Source organism: Peromyscus californicus, unplaced genomic scaffold, assembly GCF_007827085.1.
Source record: "Peromyscus californicus insignis strain IS unplaced genomic scaffold, ASM782708v3 Scaffold_1__1_contigs__length_55948999, whole genome shotgun sequence".
Lineage (NCBI taxonomy): Eukaryota > Metazoa > Chordata > Mammalia > Rodentia > Cricetidae > Peromyscus > Peromyscus californicus.
The window spans coordinates 6,179,124-6,199,787 of NW_026294492.1; the positions used below are offsets into that span (position 1 = coordinate 6,179,124).

Consider the following 20,664-nt stretch of genomic DNA (forward strand, 5'->3'; position numbering starts at 1 on the left):
CGGGTGGCCTGTTTCCTTCTGCACCCAATGGCCTGACTCCTGCCGGACCACCTGCCCACTGTTCTCGAACCATCCTGTCCTCGAGGAGCCGCCTCCCACACGAGCTGATTCCGCCTGCAGGATCCTAAGATACTCCAGCAGCGCCTCCGGATCCGTCTTCCTGGACGTCGGAAAGGAAAAGCAGTGGCCATCTTGGCATGTCTGTTTTGAGTTGAAGTACCGTGCCATAGGTTTGAGACCCGCCCTCCACCCTTCCCAAATTCCTCCGTTTATGTTTGTAAAATCGACACTTTCAGGACTCATTCCTTTGTGTGGGATCCGCACGCTCAGTTCAGAGCTGGTTCTACGACAGATGTGTGGATTAGCTCACTACTCCTGTATTTTTATTCCTAAAGTACATAGAATTCAGGCCAGGAAGTCACCGGGTGGAGGGGAGGGGTGACTCTCGGCTCTCTCCCAGAGCACACTCACTGTCCGGCCACAGGATTGCATTGTGTCATCTGCCCACGTACCTCCCCTATTCGGTGTGTAAACACTCCTGCACTTCGGTAACAAAGTGTTCGTCTGACTTCCTTAAAATGAACTGTCTGTAAAACAGCCCAGTTCCCATGTCTTTGGCCTGCATCAAAACTCTAGGGCCCTCGTATCATACAACATTTATATATAAAGCTAAACATTCGTTTTAACACTGGGACACGATGCTGTGGAGTCCGGAGGTCTGGAGTCAGAGTCCCTCGACAGCTCTGGCTTTCACAGCAGCCGCTTGCTGTGTCCATCAAGGCCAGGCACCCAGGAGAGGCGAGCCCCACTTGGGTGGCCGGTGATGGACGGGTGCGCCAGCCTGCGCTGGGCACTGAGCTAAGTCTCCAGGACACCCCAGCCATCGCCGGTCCCGGAGCGATGGAGTGCTGGGTGAGCCGGCCAAGAGAGCCCTGCTTCACCGACTCACGGGGCCAGAAACGCCCGCTGGAGGCTGCAGGAGCGCAGAGCCGCGGGCCCGGGGCTCGCCCCGCCCACGGCTGGCCACGCCCACGGCTGGCCACGCCCCCGCAAGCCTCCACATCCGGCGCGGACCGGCTGTTCCGAGCCCGGGCCACCATGGCGCTGTGCGAGCGGGCGGTCAGCGGGAGCTCTCTGATGTGGCCTCGCGTGTTGCTCTTCGGGGACTCCATCACGCAGGTACCCGCCGCACCCTCGGCTGCGTCCGCGCGTGTCGGGCGGGCCTGGCGCGGTTCCCTCGTGCTCCGAGGGCCGTGCATCTTCGCGGGCTGGGGTGGGCGCCCGGGCTGCCCGTCTTTTCAGGGGGTCTTTACATGGCCCGGCGCGCCTTGTGCGGTGCACGGGGACTTTACATGGTCGGGGGTGCACGGGGGCGTCTTTACATGGTCGGGGGCGCACGGGGGGGTCTTTACATGGTCGGGGGCGCACGGGGGGGTCTTTACATGGTCGGGGGTGCACAGGGGACTTTACATGGCCCGGCGCGCGTCGGGGGTGCACGAAGGGCTTAGGGGTCCGGAGCAGCTCCGCGTTCGCTTCCCGCAGCCCCCTGCGGGTTCCTTGCCGAAGCCACTTTGAACTTTGAACCGGCCGGTTCATCCCTCGCTTTCTCCCGCGGCGCAGGTCCAGTACCAAGTTGTTTTGAAAACAAAATGCTTCCAACAGTAAGAAAAAGTAATCCTCTCACCTGATACCGTTTGACTCCCAATTAAGGAAGTTCCTCAAGATGCCTCCCCTCGGAAGCAAACCCACTTCCCCGTGGTTTTCAGATGCTCAGGCTTGCCGTTCCCTAATAATGGGCAACATTGCTTTTAGGTGTTTGGAGGTGGCCGAGGTGGCGTGTTGCTGCCCGAGGACTGCCGTGACTGTTAGGGAAATCAGTAGAGCATTGGCTTCCTTGGTTTTCAGCTGTGGAGATAACACAATGTCATCCTCTAACTCGACATAGTGGACTTTCTCCGGTACAGATAACAGACGTCTAATGTTAAGTCGCAGTAAAATGTAGGTGACTGGTTCGAGTCCATTGGAGGAGAAAGCTGCATTTCCAGAGAGCTACCAAGTGAAGCACAGTGACCCCCACGATACCCTCACGATACCCTCCCAAGCAAGGATGGCAAGAAGCCATCCTAAAGGGCCAGGCCGACACCTGTGCATTGTGTCTGGCTGTGGACAGTAACGGCTTTTCTCTTCAGTTTTCTTTCCAGCAGGGTGGATGGGGCGCATTGCTGGCCGACCGACTTGTCAGGTGAGAACCGTTCCCGGATCCAGATTGGATTCAGCTGCTTCCTGGTGGGAGGCCTCCTCTGAAGAGTAAAGACACAAACCGTGGGTTAAAGGGACACCGGCAGGCACTGAGGTTCTGCACAATGGAGTCGGCCACCCCGTGAGATCAGGCGGCACTCAAGTGGTCGCCGGGGTGCCTGCCTACAGTCCTTCACACGACTGAGTTCCCGCCTGTGAGCGGGTCTCTGACGTTCTGTACTTGCTCAGATTAACACCCATCAGAAGGTCCACTGTAGATGCACCCCAAGTCACCACCAACACATACAGAATTAGCCCCTTGTATGGAGTTCTTCTCTCCCTGAGGGAGATGGGAGGCCGGGCAGGGTCTGAGCCCTACCAGGACAGCCAGCCACTCTGTCATAACCCATCTTTTCTTAACCCGTTTTATTTCAGAAAATGTGACGTTCTGAATCGTGGATTTTCAGGGTACAATACCAGATGGGCCAAGATTATCCTCCCAAGATTAATTAGGAAAGGGAGCGGTACGGACAACCCCGTGGCGGTTACAATTTTCTTCGGTGCCAATGACTGTTCACTCAAAGGTAAGGGCATTTCTAGATCGTTTTTGTTTCTCCTGGACTCCAGCCACTACGTGTTCGTATGTGTCTCCCAGTAGAGAGTTTTCCAGAGAACACCGAGTTCCTGGAGCTCGCCTGTGTGGGTTCCTTTCGGCTTTGATGTGGTCCGATCTGGCTCAGGTACTCTCCGGCTCACTTTCCACATGACTGTCTTGTCGGCCCACCTGAAATTCCTTTCCATCGTTTGCTCCTACACTCTTGTGTCCTCAGCTGGTCCAGCTGGCAGCCGAGGGCTGGCCTTTGGTGAGAAAGGAGTGTCAGTTTTGTTAGAGACAAGATCTCCTGTAGCCCAGGCTGGCCTCAGACTCACTAGGTAGCTAAGGCTAGTTGATCCCCCTGCCTCTACCTCTCACGTGCTGGGATGATAGGTGTGTGCCACAACCTGGCCTGATATATTTTTTTCGTCTCTCTCTCTCAAATTACACGTGGTCCAGAGAAATATGTCCAATCGCCAGCAGTGGCCTGGCTGGCAGGCTCGTGGGTGACTTTTTACATCCTGTGGTTTGCACAGTCTGTGGAGAGCGCCTTGTGCTGTGTGCCAGCCTGACTGGAAGAAGCCTCCGCAGCCTGGTGAGGGTTTTACACACTTCACTATTTTCACAGCTATCCTGAGAGGCAGACCCGCCAGCCCCCTCATTTCCCAGTGAGGACGCTGAGCTTCAGGAGGTTCGACATTTTCTTCCTGAGGTGAAAGGTCTAGTCAGTGACAGGCAGGATTAGAGCTGGGGCAGTCTCATGTCGCAGCCCACAGAGCCAGCTTTACCCACGGTGGGGAACCTAGAGAAAAGACCAGAACACTCAAAGTGCCCTAGCCAGCCTCTGAGGCCTGAGCTGTGAGCGCTATACGTAACTGGTTTTAAGCAGGGAGTCTTGTCTTTGTGTCTTTTGGTATCAACAGTTCCTCAGACACACTAAATTCGGAAAAACTAGATTCCTGCCTGGGAGTGGTGGCACATGCCTGTGGTCTCAGCACCGGAGGCTAAGACAGAGCTCTGCAAGGTCCAGGGCAGCCTGAGCTAACAGTAAGAAAGATACTGTCTCAAAACACAAAGGCCTGCTGGCGGTGGTGTTGGTGGCGCACACCTTTAATCCCAGCACGCAGGAGGCAGAGGCAGGTGGATCTCTGTGAGTTCCAGAACAGGCTCCAAAGCTACACAGAGAAACTGTCTCAAAACCAAAAACAAAACCACCACAAAGGCCTAGGAATGCCAAAGATTGGGTGTGCTGCTTGCCCAGTGTGTACAGGCCTGAGTTCAGTTCCCTTCCGAGACGACATAAAACTTCGGCTGGGTGTGGGGGTGCCGTGATTTAATCCCAGCACTTGGGAGGTGGGGGGCAGGGACAGGAGGCTCTTGGTGAGTTCCCCTCAGGACTACATAATGAGACCCCGTCCTAGCTGTCTAGTGAATTTAGAACCCGTCTAGGGTAGAAACTCTCCAAAGTATATTCATCTTATTTGTTGTTTCCAAAGTGTCCAGACTGAGGTGTCCGTGTCTTGAACAGATGAGAACCCCAAGCAGCACGTGCCCTTGGAGGAGTACCGTGCAAACTTGACAGACATGGTGCAGTACTTGAGGTCTGTGGACATCCCCGGGGAGCGGATCATTCTCATCACCCCGCCCCCGCTGTGCGAAGCCGCCTGGGAGAAGGAGTGTGTCCTGAAAGGTGAGCAGAGCAGGCCTGTGGGTGCGGAGTGCTCCCGCTCCAGGGCCCTGAAAGGTGAACAGAGCAGGCTGCTGTGGGTGCAGAGTGCTCCCGCTCCAGGGCCCTGAAAGGTGAACAGAGCAGGCTGCTGTGGGTGCAGAGTGCTCCCGCTCCAGGGCCATGAAAGGTGAACAGAGCAGGCTGCTGTGGGTGCAGAGTGCTCCCGCTCCAGGGCCCCCTCTCCGGGACCCTGAAAGGTGAACAGAGCAGGCTGCTGTGGGTGCGGAGTGCTCCCGCTCCAGGGCCCCCTCTCCGGGACCCTGAAAGGTGAACAGAGCAGGCTGCCTGTGGGTGCGGAGTGCTCCCACTCCGAGGCCCTGTCAGCCACTGGAGTACACACTCCGAGGGTCAACTCTGTTGTCTTCCTCTAGGCTGGTTTAGACATAAAGCAGGGCGGGGATTCTGGTGTGTAAGTCAGGAGGACATCGGTGCCCCAGCACCCACGCTCTGTAGTTGCCAGACGCCCAGATGCACACAAAGCCCACTGCCAGCTGCAGCAGCTGGGGCAGGCAGGTGCTCTCCCCTGGCACAGGGAAGGCATCTGCAGCCGAGCTCTGCAGGTGACCCCTTGTCCAGCTGCTGGGAGCTGCTCCCGTGTCTTGCCGCCGTGACAGGTGGAGAAGGGTGGAATCCCTCCCCCCTTCTTCCCTGTGTGCATTCTGTCCTTCAGCATGGCAGCTCCCATGCTGGCACACCTGACTGGAGAGGTGTGCTGTGGACTTTGTCTCGGCTGCTTGAATCAGGAGGACGGGTTTGACCGGGACACATTATTGGCTTTTCAGCACAGGTCAGCTGTCAGAACCAGGGAAGAATCGTTCTCTTCCTCACACACAGCGCCCCGACATCCCTCCCTTAGCCTCTCAGTCCGCCACCTGCACTCTTGAGCGTCTCCCCGGCTCTGGCTCTGCCTTCTAAGCCAGCAGGCTTGCCCTGTGCCCTGGGTAGCCTGCCTTCCTGCTGGTCTGGGAGGTAGGCAGCATGTGCTTGGCAGGTGTGTACATTTTGCACTAGAATCTGTGCGTGAATTGCACAGGTATGGCCGTCACCTCGCCTCAGAATGCTTGAGCATGCTGGTCCCAGGCACAGCCCTGTAGTAGCGAGCTCAGGCAATGACTGGTCTCTGCAGACTAGACGTTCCTCACCTGACTGCAGTAGCTGTTGGCTGCATGGTGACTCTTGGGCTCGTGGGGTCGACATTTCTTTCTAGCCATGCCCCGGGCCCCTTACCCAACTCGCTGTGGTCTGCTCTCTTGCTGGTTAGCCTCTGCACTCTGACCCTGGTGCCTTAGAAGCTTCTAGATGCCACAGCTGGCTGCTCCTTTGTCTTCTGCTGTGCAGAGCAGTGCCAGTGCCATAGCCCCAGGCAGGCCGGCACCAGTGGCACTCAGAAACGGTCCAGTCAGCGTAGCTCCATTGGACCAGCAATACATTGGCCAGTGACGCTCTGGAGTTTTCCCCAACAGGTTGCAAATTAAATCGCCTGAACTCAGTTGCCGGTGAATATGCGAATGCATGTGTAACAGTAGCCAAAGACTGTGGGACTGATGTCCTTGACCTGTGGACCCTGATGCAGAAAGACAAGCAGGTACTGTGGCCTTCTCAGTCCCATCAGGGTTATTGGAATCACAGAGGTAAAGCGGGTATGTGCAGCTCTTCTGGAAAGGCTCTTCAAGACAGGCACGGTGATGCATGCCTGTAAATCCCAGCACATGGGAGGTGAGGGTACAAGGATCAGGAGTTCAAGGCCAGCCCTAGCTACATAGCATGTTTGTGCCAGCCCGGCTACGTAAAACCGTGTCTCAAAGGACATAAATGTCAGCCATGCTTTTCACCAAGAAAAGAATAAAGACAGGCCGAAGCCTGGAGGGGTAACCAGACCCTCAGCTCGAGTTTACCCTAGAGCACCATAAATGGCCAACTTCCTGTCTGTAAGAGCAGGACAGAGTTCAGATAAGACGGTGACTATATTCACTAACAAAACCCATTCCAGTTGAATTACTTTGTCTTAAAGCCTGAAAACAAACGCACAAGAAAAAGCTGGTTGTCACGAACTGCAGCCGCTCAGGACGGGGCTGGACCACCGTGAGTCGCACGTGCACTGGCGGAGGACGTGGCTGTCCGCTGTACTGTTTGGGCAGCATTATCCACCCCAGGCCCTGAGCTAGACCGGAGCCCCCCATCTTTCTGTAGGTGACTGGGTAAACTCGCGTCCACGGAGTCCTGGGCAGCGAGGAGGCCAAGTCTGATGCCCAAAACGTGAATAGAGCTGGTAGGAAAGGAGGCTCTGAAGTCACGTGCGTGGTTCCAGCTCTGTGGCGTCGAGACGAGGCCGCAGTGACAGGTTAGGGGGAGGACAGTGGACAGCGTTCAGGTTTCACATGGTCCTGGTCTTCAGCATATGAGAGAGGCATAGTCAGACCCATCTTCTCGCCCTTCCCCCTTTTTCAGGCAGGGTCTCCCAGGCTGGCCTGGAACTTGCTTTGTAGACGAGGATGACCTTGAACTTCTGAACTTCCCACCTCCACCCTGGGGAGTGGGGTCCTGGGGACCGAGCATGTGCTAGGCAAGCACTCTACTGAGTCTCATCCCCAGGCTCCTCCTTATTCCTTAGTAAAACGTTTGTTCTCTAGGGCGTTTCCTTGGGATACTGAGGCCCAGGGAGGAGCCGAGAGATGGGGACTCTGGTCTTCGCAAGGAGGAGGACCCACTCTACCCTGGTGCCATGTCAGCAAGCCAGACGCTAACCTTCCCCTCCCCCAGTTCTCAGTCCACCCCTCCCCCATGGACCTGGAAGGGTCTGATGGTGTTAGAGTTGGTCTGTGAAGAGTGCCTGGAAAGTAGAGACCGTTAGCCCCAGGACACCCAAGAACGGCTGCCCTTGAGAACCTCACAGACTCCAGTTTAGGACTTTGCAGAGAAGTGTCCCGCTTACCTTTGGAGGCTCTCGGAGGCCCGGGACTCCAGTCGGCCTCAGCATCCTTGACTGAGCTTTGTCCCCAGGTGGAAGGGCCACCCCAGCCCCAGTGCTTAATCTCCTCGAGTTTTAGTACAAACCTCCCCCAGGGCCAGCGGTAAAGGCTCTTAACTGCCAAGCCTGGGGACCCGAGTTTGATCCCAAACACCTGCTTGGTGGTTTGGTTGGACAGAACCAACTCTACAAATTGTCCTGTGGCCTCCTGGTGCTACCACGGCATATGCGCACCCCTCCCCCAGGCCCGCACACACCAAATGAGTTAGAGAAAGAATCCAGTGGAGAGGGCTTGAGGCCTGGGGGGCGTCTTCCACAGCGGCCTGGTGTGCCTCACAAGTCTTTCCTGGTTCAATGCAGTCAGGGCCTTCCTTACACAACCTCCAGATGAGGAAGGCCACTGGAATCCTCAGTCTGTCAGTCTCCACAGGGATCAGGCGAAGGAAGACTTCTCTGAGTTGGGTTTAGACAGGAGTGATGGGAAACTGGGCTCTACACGGCCTTCCTGCTCTGGTCCAGGAGGTCAAGTTCTCATCACCCCGAACCTGCCCCCATCCGAGGGCCTGCGCTTTCTTAATGCTAGTGGATCACAGGCCCTCGGACCCAGGATGATGATGTTAGACACAGGAGCACAGGCAGCAAGGGTCTTGTACACAAACCCCTGTTGAGAGGTACAGGAAGCCACTGTGGTCCCAGTCACTGGTCGGCTGCCCCAAGGAAGGTACGTGACACATTCCTCCTCTCCCCCCAGGACTTCTCATCGTATTTATCAGATGGTCTGCATTTATCACCAATGGGAAACGAGTTTCTGTTCTTAAACCTCTGGCCGCTGCTGGACAAGAAGGTCTCCTCTCTGCCATGGCTGCTTCCTTACTGGAAGGATGTAGAGGAAGCAAAGCCTGAGCTGAGTCTGCTGGGAGACGGAGACCATTAGTCGGCCTGGGAAACCCTCCCAGGAAGGAGTGGTTCATGGTGCCACTGGCCGGTAATTCACAAACATTTCAAGAATAACTTCATGTACATAACCTCAAGTTGGTAATTCAGTTGATTAAACATTTTTTCAAGATTAACTTCTGTTGATGACTTTAAGATTTATTTTTTATGTGCATTGGTGTTTTGCCTACATGTATATCTGTGTGAGGGTGCCAGATCCCCTGGAACTAGAGTTACAGACAGTTGTGAGCTGTCTTGTGGGTGCTGGGAATTGAACCTGGGTCCTCTGGAAGAGCAGCCAGTGCTCTTAACCACTGAGCCATCTCTCCAGCCCCCCTGTTCATGACTCTTGATCAAAAAACCCACTAACATTTGCCAGCATTAATAAGTTATTTTTCAGGGAAATGTTATTCTGGACCCATTTTGTTTTGGTGTTCAGTTATCAATGCTGGAGTTACAGAACATACCCTGAGCAGCTTGTTAAGCCTGTACATGGCAAAAAAAAAAAAAAGGTAAGGACAACTTTGGTTTGTTTAAAAAGTCACAATTTTATAAAAATGCTTTTCTTATATTTTGCCAAGAACTTTGATTCATACATACACCCACACACCCCACTCACCTTATAGCAAATCCTCAAAATATAAGATTATCATGGCTAGTTCGAAGAGCAAATACCACAAGGTACATGTTCAAGTATTAGTGTAACAGACGTCCTCGGAGAGACAAGGCACAGATTTGGTTAGCGTCCTCAGAGTTTACAAGTTATCTGGGTTAATATGTGGTGGCTGGTGAGCACATTCCAGTTCTTAGAAGAAATGCTCTTTATAACTAGACTTTATAGAAATCAGAATTGAGGCTAATGGTATTTATCCTTCACACAGTAAGTACAGAGCATCCAGGATCCCGAAGTACTAAAGCCAGAGGTCATGTGAGTATCTCCTTGGTGGATCTGGAGGTCAGTTCTTCCGGGGCAGGGCCCCAGGCGGGGAGTGGCAGCACACCTGGCCTGCTGAGAACCGGTTCTGGTAAGAGTGCAGCTTGCTTACTCAAACTCACAAGCAGCAGTCAAGTTCTTTCTGGTTGTGTTGGGAAGTAGTACAGGTTTTGTGGATATCGAAATTTCTGATTTTTTATTTTATGTGAGCATTTTGCCTGCATGTCTGCACCACACTCGTGCCTGGTGCTGCAGAGGTCAGAAGAGGGCATCAGATCCCCTGGAACTGCAGTTAGAGCATTAAGAGCCATCATGTGGGTGCTGGGAGTGGAACCAGGCGCTCGTAACTGCTGGGCCAACTCTCCAGCCAGAGAAACTGCCCAGTGAATAGGGCCTAACAGTGCCTCGGCCATCTCTGGTTCACGTGGCTGTTACTGCAGGCCTCGTCCGAAGCTAGAGTCTTCATCCTGGACAGGACCATTCTTAGTCAGTACGGCCCTAAGTACAGACAGGACTTTGCATCTGCAAAAAGTTCCAGTGCCCAGACAGGCGACATCTGGAGACAATGTACATACAACAGGTTCCTCTGCTTTTACTTGAAGGGAAAAGAAATAAATAAGTCTGTTCCAGTTATCCTCACTACTAACTGCTTCACTGTGGTCCGAGGACCCTTACAGTGCACAGACAGACAGACAGACAGACTGCAGACGTCCTCAGCACTTCACCAAGAACTTGATCAAGCCTTATTTTCTGCTTCTGCGCCACAGGTCAAAGTAGATTTTAGATTATGAAAGAAAAACCCAAAACCTGAAATAAGCCAGATTTACCTCACCCCTTCCAGGGGCCTACACCCACGGAGGATGCCATGTCCCCTGACAGCATCCGCTACGTGCCTGCGTGTTCCGGGGCCGGCTCTACAGAACGTCTGCATGTGCGCGTCCTAGAGCAGGATGAGGTCCCGTTAGCACTCGGTCTCCTTGCTGTCCACTCGGCTCTGGCGCTGCAGCTTGAAGGAGGCTGCTTTCTCACTCCTGGTGACCGGGTGGTCAGTGAGGTCCTCGAAGGACTTGGCAGCCGCACTGCTGTTGGGGAAGGGGTCCTTTTCAAAGCCATCGTCGTCCACGTGGGAGTCTGTGCTGGGGTCTTCCTGGATGGTGTCCATCCTCTGGTGGTCCAGCTTTGGAGCCGCAGACACTGGCGGCATCATGGAGGCTGGCTGCAGGGGCTGCAGACGACCTGGGGTCTGCGGTGCAGGAAAAGGCTTGATAATGCGAACAGATGCCGAATCCATGCTGCTCAGCATCTCAATGTTCTGGAAAGACACGGGTCCAGGAGTGGGGAAAAGGAATCAAAAGTCAGTACACTGCAGCCTTACCCACAGTAGCCCTGGGCTGTGCTCGAGTGCAGGGCGAGGCGCTGACACCTTGTGTCTACCAAGATCAATGACACAAGAAGTCAGTGCTGAAAGGCTGAGTCCACACCGGTGGCTGTAGGGAAGCCAGGGTTCCTCTCCGCTACATTTCCACCAGCAACTAAGTTAAGTCACTTCCTCAGGCCATCCCATCCAATCAGATCCCTGTGACCCCCAGGAGCCCAGGAGGAAGAGCTCCTGCCGAACCCGCTCCTCTGTCTTCTGCGTGTACTTACACTGTGGTGAAACAGAGACAGGGACTCATACTGCTTGTCCAGTTTCTTGTCCTAGGAGGAACAGGAAGTAGAAATGTCATTACAACTAAAAGGAACCCACCCCTCCACCAGTGCGTGCTTCCTGTTCACTATCCTAGGCGGAGTGAACTCAGCCCCCACTGCAGAGTGGCAGCGGGCACGTGGCTCAGCCCTGGAGTAGGTGCCTGGCACCCCTGGGGCCTCAGGTCTGTATGCCACCCTCCAGGTGCTACCAAAAAGAAACCAAGGGACAGACTCATAGCTGAGAACACACGAGCTCCCAGGCAAGAAGCGCCTGGGTCTATGTGAATGGCAACGCACACGAAAGATGGGCTTTACGTCCTGTCTTTCTCAGGTGTCTTACACTGGGCAGGGGTGTGTGCAACAGCATCAGCCCATAGCCACAGCGCCTGGGCACTGGGACAGTTGGCAAACGGTAAGATGACTGTTGGCAGCCTCCCTCCATCCTGACTTCACCATCCAACCCACAGCCTTTCACAGAACTGAGTCTAGATACCCGTGTTGTATGTCTGCAGGAGACCAAACGCTAACTGACAGGGAAAGGCAGCACCAAGAACTGGGCCACAACCACCTTCCATGGCCAGAAACAAACCATCACGAAGTGGTTTTGCTCTGAAATCAAGATTAGCCATGGTCTACATGTAGCACTTGGAAGGGCCGGTGCCGCTGTCCTGAGATGCATCTTCTAACAAAGCCTCACTGCCCTCACTTGACAGCAGCTCTGCCTCGGCCCAAGTGCCGGGGAGCCTTCGCACCTTAGCACTGTCCACACTGCGGGGCCAGGAGAACACCGTGAGAGCTGCAGACAGCAAGCCTCGCCCTTCATCTGTGGGCACCACTCCCTACTCATGCAAGGTAGACTCTTTAAAGGTGCTGTCTACATTTTGAGGTTTAAAGACAGTCTAACAGGTAACTTATCTGTAAAGATGTGAACACTGTACACGACAATGTCAACATCTACACAGTACATGGGAATATCTGAAATGTTTACAGTTGTTCCCCGTAACCAAGTCAGCCCCAGGCAAGTCCAGCTAAATGCTCTGTGTTTTTAAAAAAAAAAAAAAAAAAAGGCAAAATATACACACATTTGGAAAAGCATGTTTTATGTACGAGTGTGCTTAGCCTACCAGCTGAGACATGCCTGTGGAGGTGGGAGGACCACTCTCAGGAGTCAGTTCTCTCCTCCAACCATGGAGGTCCTGGGGAAAGAACCTGCTGGGTCTCATGCTGACCGCATCTCCAGAGCTGAGGCTGGTCAACTTTGAGCTCATGGTCCTCCTGCCTCTTTCCTGAGAGCAGGCCCTGCTGGACCTAGTTTTTCCAGTGCTGGGGAGGAACACCCAGCACAGGGCGAGCAAGGGAAGCTCTCCTGGCCGAGCTAAGTACCTCGCTCCCATTCTGTCCAAAGATCATCAGGCAGGCTCTGAGGCAAGCTGACTTAGAACAAGTAGAGTAGCACTGGCAACACTGTACATCTGTCTTTCAACCTGGAGCTGCTCAACACTTCTGTAAAATGTTTGATCACTTAAACTTGGGTGACTTACCACACAGTGGACAAGAATGCTGAAAGGGATCCAGAATATCAAGGAGAAAACCAGGACGGACCCTACGATGTTGTCTGCCAAAAACTTCCCTGTGAATAATTCCAAACAGTGAATGTCTCAACCACATACTTCACAAGTCGTCTGCAGAACGCTTGGGGTGAGGAAACTAGAGTACTGGGTGTGCTTTCTAGGTCCACGGTGCCAGCAGACCAGCACAGCATGCTTAGGAAGACAGTATTTTTATTACCTGAAGATGACTGTCATTTTTACAGCAAAATTCTAGGGGTTTTTTGCCTTCTGCAAAACCTGAGACCTACTCGTAAATAACTCTTAGATCAAACCAGTCCCGAGACTGAACCAAGATCAGTTGGTCCACTCTCTGAAAACGCATGCATGCAACATACACAAGAATGACTTGTAATGAGTTAGTTTCATCTTAGCCAACAAAGTATTTTTTAACTTTTTTTTTTTTTTGTGTGTGTGTGTGTGTGTGTATGTGTGTGTGGTTTTTTTGGGACAAGGTTTCCCTAACAGCCTTGGCTGTCCTGGAACTCGCTTTGTAGACCATGCTGGCCTCAAACTCAAGAGAGCCACCTGCCTCCCAAGTGCTGGGATTAAAGGCATGTGCCACCCTGCCCGACTTCTAAACTCTGGCGTGATCAAACACCAGATGGTCTGGGAATTGAACCCGGGTCCTCTGGAACATCAGTCAGTGCTCTTAACTGCTGAGCCACCTCTCCAGCCCGACTTCTAACCTTTATTTTCACATGTTCTGCCTGCACATGTGTCTGTGCACCATATGAATGCAGTGCCGAGAGGCCAGAAAAGGATGTTGGATCCCTAGGACTAGAGTTACAGGTAATTATGATCCACCATGTGGGTGCTGGGAATTGAACCCAGGGTCTTCTGGAAGAAAAAACCAGTTTGTTACCCTGAGCCATCTCTCTAATCCCCAACAGGTATTTCAGAACCAATGTGGTGAATAGCTGTCTTCTGTTGCAGGGTTACGGCACAAATTCTGAACCACACCTGAGTCACCATGGAAATCTGCTCAGCCCTTGGTAAATGCAGGAAATAGTTCACTTACCAAAAGTGTTGATGCTCAACTGGTCAATGAAATCCCAGAAACGCTCAATGACATCCTGTACTCGCTTTTCACATTTGCCCTACGAGGAGAAAACACACTGTGCTATCCCAAACAACACGTTTAGAACTAAAAAATCCTCAAAAAAACAATGGGCACCTAAACAACTTCACTTGGTGGCCACCTCGAGTACAGGACGGTAATTCTAATATGAAGACACCTGAGGAAGGAGGTCCGCACTTTCACATTCAGTCCCTTAAAAAATACTGGGTGCACGGTGGGGTGAGGGTGTTCAGACAGGGTATCCTGTGTCTCAAAACTGGGCCTATTTTCCTGATGGCTAAGAGCACAGGAGTGTGTGGTCACATCCAGCCCAGAAGTCTACTTTTAGAACAGCCAGGATAAACTCGTGCTGGAGCAGCCAGTCAGAAGGACAACCATTATATACACACGTTAGTATTGAGTTTGCAGGCAGAGGCAGTCTAAACGCAAACGGCGTCTTGTGATCTTTCCGACCAGTGCCTGCTTCCAGGGACTGTGCAGACAGGGGAGTGGGCAGGTGGTCTAGGGTCACTGGAGCTCACACCGAGTGCAGAGAAGCAGCCCTGGGGAGGAAGCTTGCTTCTTGTTGGTTTTTGAGACCAGATCTCAGCAGTAACCCTGGCTGGCCCTGATTCCCGGGCTTGGACAATGGACACAGACTCAGACTTGCTCAAGCTGTGATTCTGGAGGAGGCACTCAGCAGGAGAGGCCAAGGCTGCTTTGTTGCCTGAGCCGGACCCTGGCCTCTCTACAAACGCAGAATTCCACAGTAGGAGAGGCTCCCCAAGTCTCAGACAAGGGGGACACAATACTTACATTCATGTCACAAAACCCGACTGTACAGGGCTTCCCTTTCCTCAAAAACAAGTTCTTCTGCTCTGCATCCACGTAGGGCACACACGGGCCGGAGAGGTTCCTGCAGCATACCTTGCATGAGTTGTCGGTGTCTGAAAGAGAAGGGCCGCTGACACACCAGTCCACCCCAGGCCTCCCTCCCTCCCAGATGGTAAGAGCTGACACTATCCAAGGCTGACGGGTTCAGTCAGACAGCCTGCCTGTGTGGGGTATGTGATGGCTTGAGTTCCAAGTCTAGCACCACGAAAAGAAAATGGGCCACAACTCCATATTCAGCTAACAGTTTCTAACTTCATAATTCCTCAGCTCTTCGAGCTAAAACCATCATTACCTGGGTGTGGTAGTGCACGCCTTTAATCCCAGCACTTGGGGATCAGAAGCAGGCAGATCTCTCTGACTACAAGGCCAGCCTGGTCTACCGAGTGAAATCTAGGAAGCCAGGGGCACAAAGTGAGACTAACAGAAAAGTCTGATGATTACAGTGTCTTCTCAGTCTAAACCTGCATAACGTTCTTGCAAATGTGTCCCTCTGCCCAGCGTTCCTGTCGCCCTGTCAGTGTCCTTGAGTTCTGTGTAAAGCCTGTCCTGCATGAGGCCAATGCAGCTGTGACATCACCTGGGGTAAACGTACCAGGTGAGCTGTGGAGACACTCAATGAAAAATTCACCTCCACAGTCTGCATTTGCTCTGGGGACCTAAGTTTATCTTCAGGAAGAAAGCCAGGAGGACACAGCAAAGGCTCCCGTGCTGACTACAATGGTGACTGTCCCTCCAAGGCACTTCAGGCCCGGCATCACTCAATCGTTTACTGGCAGCTGTGCGGTCTCTGAGGTACTGTGGTCCAACCACGGGCCTCGTGCATGCAGGCTAGGCGGGTTCTCTGCTGCTGAGCTGCACACCAGCACCTGCTGGTCTCACAGTGACCCACCGGGAGGAACCACTCACTCCAGTGTGTGGAGGAGTTCCCAGCCTCAGGATTTAATGGTGAGGTCTCTACATGCAACAGAACTGGCGTCAGTCCACCAGCTCCACAGCCGAGTGGGAATCTGGAGTCCAGCCAGGCCCTGGATGTCCTTAAGCCTCCCTTCAGACCTAGTGATTCCAAAAATAAGAGCATGGGAACCCAAGGAAACTGTGAGGCTAGCATTAAAAAGGCTGCTTTCCCAGACTGCCCCCACAGGGATGAGGGGGGGCAGACCTTGATGGCATCATCCAAAGTCCCACCGGGGGCAAAGTAGGTAAAGGCACTGCCTGCCAACTTGAAAACCTGAGTTTGATTCCTGAGACCTACGTGGTACAAGGCGAGAACTGACCCCCCAAGTGATCCTTTGACTCTAAGTGCACAGGGAAGGCCCACTGTGCATGTGAGTGCACATGCACGCACACACGCATGCATACAAGTGCAATTCTGAAAATCCCACCTACAAGACTTGGATCCTGGAAACTGCTTTGGTTAAGTTCAAGGATTCTGCTCCATTAGTGCCATGAACAGAGCTGTTGCTGCCTTTGTGCTTTACCCATCATGTGAGGGGGGTGAGGACGGTCCCCCCCTCCCCTCAATGCCTTCCCAATCTACGCTGCAGCTGCCTGCCTGCCCGCCTGCCACGGTCTGAAATGGAGTGGGAAGCCAGGGTCTGAACACAGACCTTTCTGCAAACATGAACGAGCCTGCTGTTCCCCTCATCCGTTTGCTTCTCCCCCTTTATGAGCAGCAGGGAGCAACAGACCAAAAACAGATGTCTCCAGCTACAGGACGCCGAGCACTCACCGGCGCACGCACAGGACTCCAGCTCCTGCTCTCTCTTGCAGAAGGGAATGCATTTTCCAGCCTTGCACTTGCCAAGGTCCAAGCACACAGTGTCATCTTCTGCATCTCCTGGTGGGGGGCACTCACTGCTATTCCCTGGAGGCAAACACCAATTAAAACAGTCCCCAGGACACAGCAGTTGCCACGCACTAGCAAAGAGCAAGGGCTCAGGGGCTGCTTTCACCTGAAGGAAACTCAGCCCCAATTTCCAAATACAAGTTCACCGCCACGGGACACCCAGGGAGCAACGGAAACGCGTACCTGTGCAGTAGGACACGCCTTTGCAAGTGGCATTAATGGCCTCCTGGCACTTCTTCTGGGCCGTCTCAAACTGACAATTTTTACAGCAAGGGCTGTTCCTATCACTGTGGAAGAGCAGACAAACACCCCTGAGTGCCGACGGCAGCCCACCCTCTGATGCTATGGTTGTTAGTGACCTGAACACTGAAACAAGACCCCAGGCCAGGTCACCACGGCCCAGCCTGACGCCTCTGGAGCTCTCTGAACTGTGTGTGTGTGTCCCTTCCTAATGCGGGGAGGCATCAATGCCACACTTCAGCAAGAAACAGTACCCACAGCAATCACCTTTTTTGGTATTCTTGGTTTTCATTAACTAGTTAAGAAAAAACCCAGGGATGCACCAGTGGCCACGAAACACTGCAGCCTGAGTCCCTCCCACTCCCTACAAGAATCTGCAAGTTAAAAGGCACACCGCACAGGTGACTAATTCACCAGACACTGGTCTATCCGGCACTTAAAGAATGGAAATGTAAGTACCTTCCAATTTGGAATCTGCCTGATATCATGACAGAGCACTCCACATCATTCTATTACGTGGATACATAGTAACAATTTATGTCCCAATATTACCATCCTGGACTGTTCCGCTATTTGCTGCTACAAAGGACACAGCTGTGAGTGCCTTGATGAGTTAACTTTTTTGTTACGATGATTTTTCCCCAGATAGGCTCTCACTGTGTAGTCTTGGCTGGCCTGGAGCTCACTATGTACACCAAGCTGGATTTGAACACACAGATCTGCCTCCCTCTGCCTTCCCAGTACTGAGATTAAAGGCATGCCCCACCATGCCTGGCTTTAAAAAGATTCCTAAACTCCAATGAGACAACTAGTAAAGGCAGTCACTACCACGCTTAATTTTAAAATAAAAACAAATCTCAAGCACTGGGGAGGGAAAGGTAGGTAATGTCTGTGCGTTCCACGCTAGCCTGTCTATATGAAGAGGTGGTCAGCCAGGGCTATATAATGAGGCCCCGTCTCAAAAAATTAATACAATACAAAAGGGAATGCAGGCAAGGTTAAAGATTTTTTTAAAACAGGTCTAAATATTTCCCCTAAAGCATTGCGCTTGCACACACACAGGCTCTTACACACACACTTTACTTCAGGGGCCTGCACTGCAAGCTCCCGTTATCTGGACCCTCACGACCCACTCCCCGTGCTCTCTGGGACACCTCTCACCTGCACGGCACACCGGCTCCAGCGTGCACTCACTAACCCTCACGCGCACTCACTCACTAACCCTCGCGCGCGCACTCACTCACTAACCCTCGCGCGCACTCACTCACTAACCCTCATGCGCACTCACTAACCCTCGCGCGCACTCACTCACTAACCCTCACGCGCACTCACTCACTAACCCTCGCGCGCGCACTCACTCACTAACCCTCGCGCGCACTCACTCACTAACCCTCACGCGCACTCACTAACCCTCGCGCGCACTCACTCACTAACCCTCGCGCGCACTCACTCACTAACCCTCGCGTGCACTCACTAACCCTCACGCGCACTCACTCACTAACCCTCACGCGCACTCACTAACCCTCACGGGCACTCACTAACCCTCACGCGCACTCACTCACTAACCCTCATGCGCACTCACTAACCCTCGCGCGCACTCACTAACCCTCACGGGCACTCACTAACCCTCGCGCGCACTCACTAACCCTCACGGGCACTCACTAACCCTCACGCCCCGGCTCTCCGGGGAACACCCGCTCACCTGCACCGCACACCGGGCTTCAGTGTGCAGTCACTAACCCTCACGCCCCGGCTCTCCGGGGAACACCCGCTCACCTGCACCGCACACCGGGCTTCAGTGTGCAGTCACTAACCCTCACGCCCCAGCTCTCCGGGAACACCCGCTCACCTGCACCGCACACCGGGCTTCAGCGTGCAGTCACTGTTGCAGCAGGTGTCGTTGTTGAGGTACATGATGCCCGGGTCACACTCCTCTCCTTCGTCCACCCTGGAGTTACCACACACCTTGTTACTGCGTTCCTGGAAGCACTCCTGAGCCTTGCTCTCTATGGTCTTGTAGATGGACTGTTTGCTGCAGTTTGAAAACATCTTAAGAGAACACAGGGCCGTCAGAGTCAGAAGAACAAGATGAAACTCCAAGTACATCTGTGCTCTCTGCAGACAGACACTAACTGTGAAGCCACCTTCGATGCCACCACTGGGCTACTGGGTGGTCCCCTGCAAATGCCACAATAAGAAATTTCTGAAGTGGAACAATGTAGAAAAGACCAACTATTCGATGTGATTTACTAGTGATTTACTTAAACGCTGCTTGCACTGTCTATGCTCCAAGCATGACTCCCCTGCTCCCTGGAACAGAATGACCTAGAGAAATAGCCGAGACAGTGGGCCACTGCTAACTGCCACCTATGTGAAATGTTGTGTACCTTGTGTTCTGCAAAATCAAGATGCCTGGAGATCAGAGAGGGAGCTAGCCACTGGTTAACCACAGAGCCGGGCAGTGGTGGCACACACCTTTGATTTAATAATCCCAGCACTTGGGAGGAAGCAGGAAGATCAGGAGTTCAAGGTCACCCTGGACTACAGAAGATTGATCTACTCTAGAAGAGAAACAGCCGGGCGGTGGTGGTGCGTGCCTTTACTCCCAGAGCTAGGGAGGTGGAGACAGGATCTGGGGCCCACCAGTCTGAGGACTCCTAGAGACAGGATCTCCCCTTCAGTCTGAGATTTCAGAGGTAAGAAGTAGTTAGTGGCTGCTGCTCTGCCCTCGGATCTCCAGGCAAGCTTTACTTGTCAACACAAACAAAACAGCACACAACAGTAAATCTTGCTTGCTTCCCCACCCCACCTTGTGGTTTAAGAGCAGTGGTTCTCAACCTGTGGATTGAGACCCCTTTAGGGTAGCATATCAGATATCCTGCATATTAGAGATTTACATTATGATTCATAACAGTAGCAAAAACTCAGTTATTTAGTAGCAATGAAAATAACTTTATGGTTGGGGTCACCACAGCATGAGGGACTGCGTTAAAGGGTCACAGCATTGGGGAGGCTGAGAACCACTTCTTAGAGTATATACAGATGAATACAAACTGGACCCGGCAGAAGCCTCTCCAGAGCGGTCCTGGCTTCAGTCCACAGGTGACGTCTCTCTCCCCTCTCAACAGTGTCGACTGCTGCAACCTTGTTTCCCTTCACTAAATACAAACTGGCTAGCGCTTATGTTTTAAGACAAGGGTCTTGATTGTGTAGCTCAGGCTAGCCTGGCGCTCCCTGTCTAGACCAGGCTAGCCTTGAACTCAGATACACCTGCCTCTGCCTCTCTCGAGCGCTGGGGTTGAAGGAGTGGCCCACCATGCCCCACAGGTCAAAAAGGTTAGTGCCCTTAGCTGAGGACCTAAGCCACCACAGCTGGCAAGAAGGCCTCTTCCTGAGCAGTTACACAGGGAAGCAGTGGGTCTCCAGGGCCTGGACAGTGCCGAGCAGAACTGTTAAAGAGAAAACACGTACTAAATGTGACGGGTGCAGGACAGACCAGCTGTGCTTCCCTGACAGCTCTGCCCACGACCCACTGCCACTAGCAAGTTCTCACAGGCCACTCAGGGCCCGTGGGGATTCCTTGGAGGAGGAAGTAGCATTGTGTGCTTTCCCTGGAGCAGAGTGTACAAAGTCAAACGTTCCCCCAGGCCCTGGCAGCACCGCGTAACCAGAGCAGCCCAGCAGGAACCCACTAGCTTTATGTGACCAGTTAGGAGTCTTTGCTCGTTCAACCTTCTATACTTCTTATTACCCAAGTGTCCAAACGTGTGTCAAATGGACACACAGTTCATGAACGTGCATGGCCCTCACCAGCTTCCACATGACTTCACAGGTTTTCTGTATTTAACACTTGTTTTTAAGAGTTTTATTAGCCGGGCGGTGGTGGCGCACGCCTTTAATCCCAGCACTCAGGAGGCAGAGACAGGCGGAT

General features: G+C 53.1%; 2 protein-coding genes across 8 annotated transcripts in view; one reads left to right on the forward strand and one right to left on the reverse strand.

The window, feature by feature from the left end:
* Window positions 1-119: 119 nt before the first annotated feature.
* Iah1 (isoamyl acetate hydrolyzing esterase 1 (putative)) lies at window positions 120-9,060 on the forward strand. 5 transcript variants are annotated; one of them, XR_008220109.1, is made up of 7 exons: window positions 120-1,179; window positions 2,190-2,242; window positions 2,674-2,822; window positions 4,362-4,523; window positions 6,026-6,147; window positions 8,282-8,515; window positions 8,903-9,060. XR_008220109.1 is itself a non-coding variant. In XM_052745819.1 (6 exons), exons 1-6 carry the CDS (start codon window positions 901-903, stop codon window positions 8,462-8,464), a joined length of 948 nt encoding a protein of 315 aa, XP_052601779.1. In that variant the 5' UTR covers window positions 120-900; the 3' UTR covers window positions 8,465-8,600. The 5 variants fall into 5 exon arrangements, 4 of the variants coding, with proteins under 4 accessions (XP_052601779.1, XP_052601782.1, XP_052601780.1 ...); XM_052745819.1 differs by lacking the exon at window positions 8,903-9,060 and having other exon boundaries at window positions 8,282-8,600; XM_052745822.1 differs by lacking the exons at window positions 2,190-2,242; window positions 8,903-9,060 and having other exon boundaries at window positions 912-1,179; window positions 2,706-2,822; window positions 8,282-8,600.
* Window positions 9,061-9,189: 129 nt separating this feature from the next.
* The window catches only part of Adam17 (ADAM metallopeptidase domain 17), a 48,286-nt gene continuing 36,811 nt past the window's right edge, over window positions 9,190-20,664 (reverse strand). For all 3 annotated transcript variants that reach the window (XM_052745814.1, XM_052745816.1, XM_052745817.1), the window contains 8 exons: window positions 18,583-18,782; window positions 16,677-16,780; window positions 16,377-16,511; window positions 14,570-14,700; window positions 13,715-13,793; window positions 12,628-12,716; window positions 11,045-11,095; window positions 9,190-10,709 (listed from right to left, as the gene is read on the reverse strand). In XM_052745814.1, coding sequence (XP_052601774.1) covers window positions 10,359-10,709; window positions 11,045-11,095; window positions 12,628-12,716; window positions 13,715-13,793; window positions 14,570-14,700; window positions 16,377-16,511; window positions 16,677-16,780; window positions 18,583-18,782 — 1,140 coding nt within the window. In that variant the 3' untranslated portion in view covers window positions 9,190-10,358. The remainder of the gene's footprint in view (window positions 10,710-11,044; window positions 11,096-12,627; window positions 12,717-13,714; window positions 13,794-14,569; window positions 14,701-16,376; window positions 16,512-16,676; window positions 16,781-18,582; window positions 18,783-20,664) is intronic.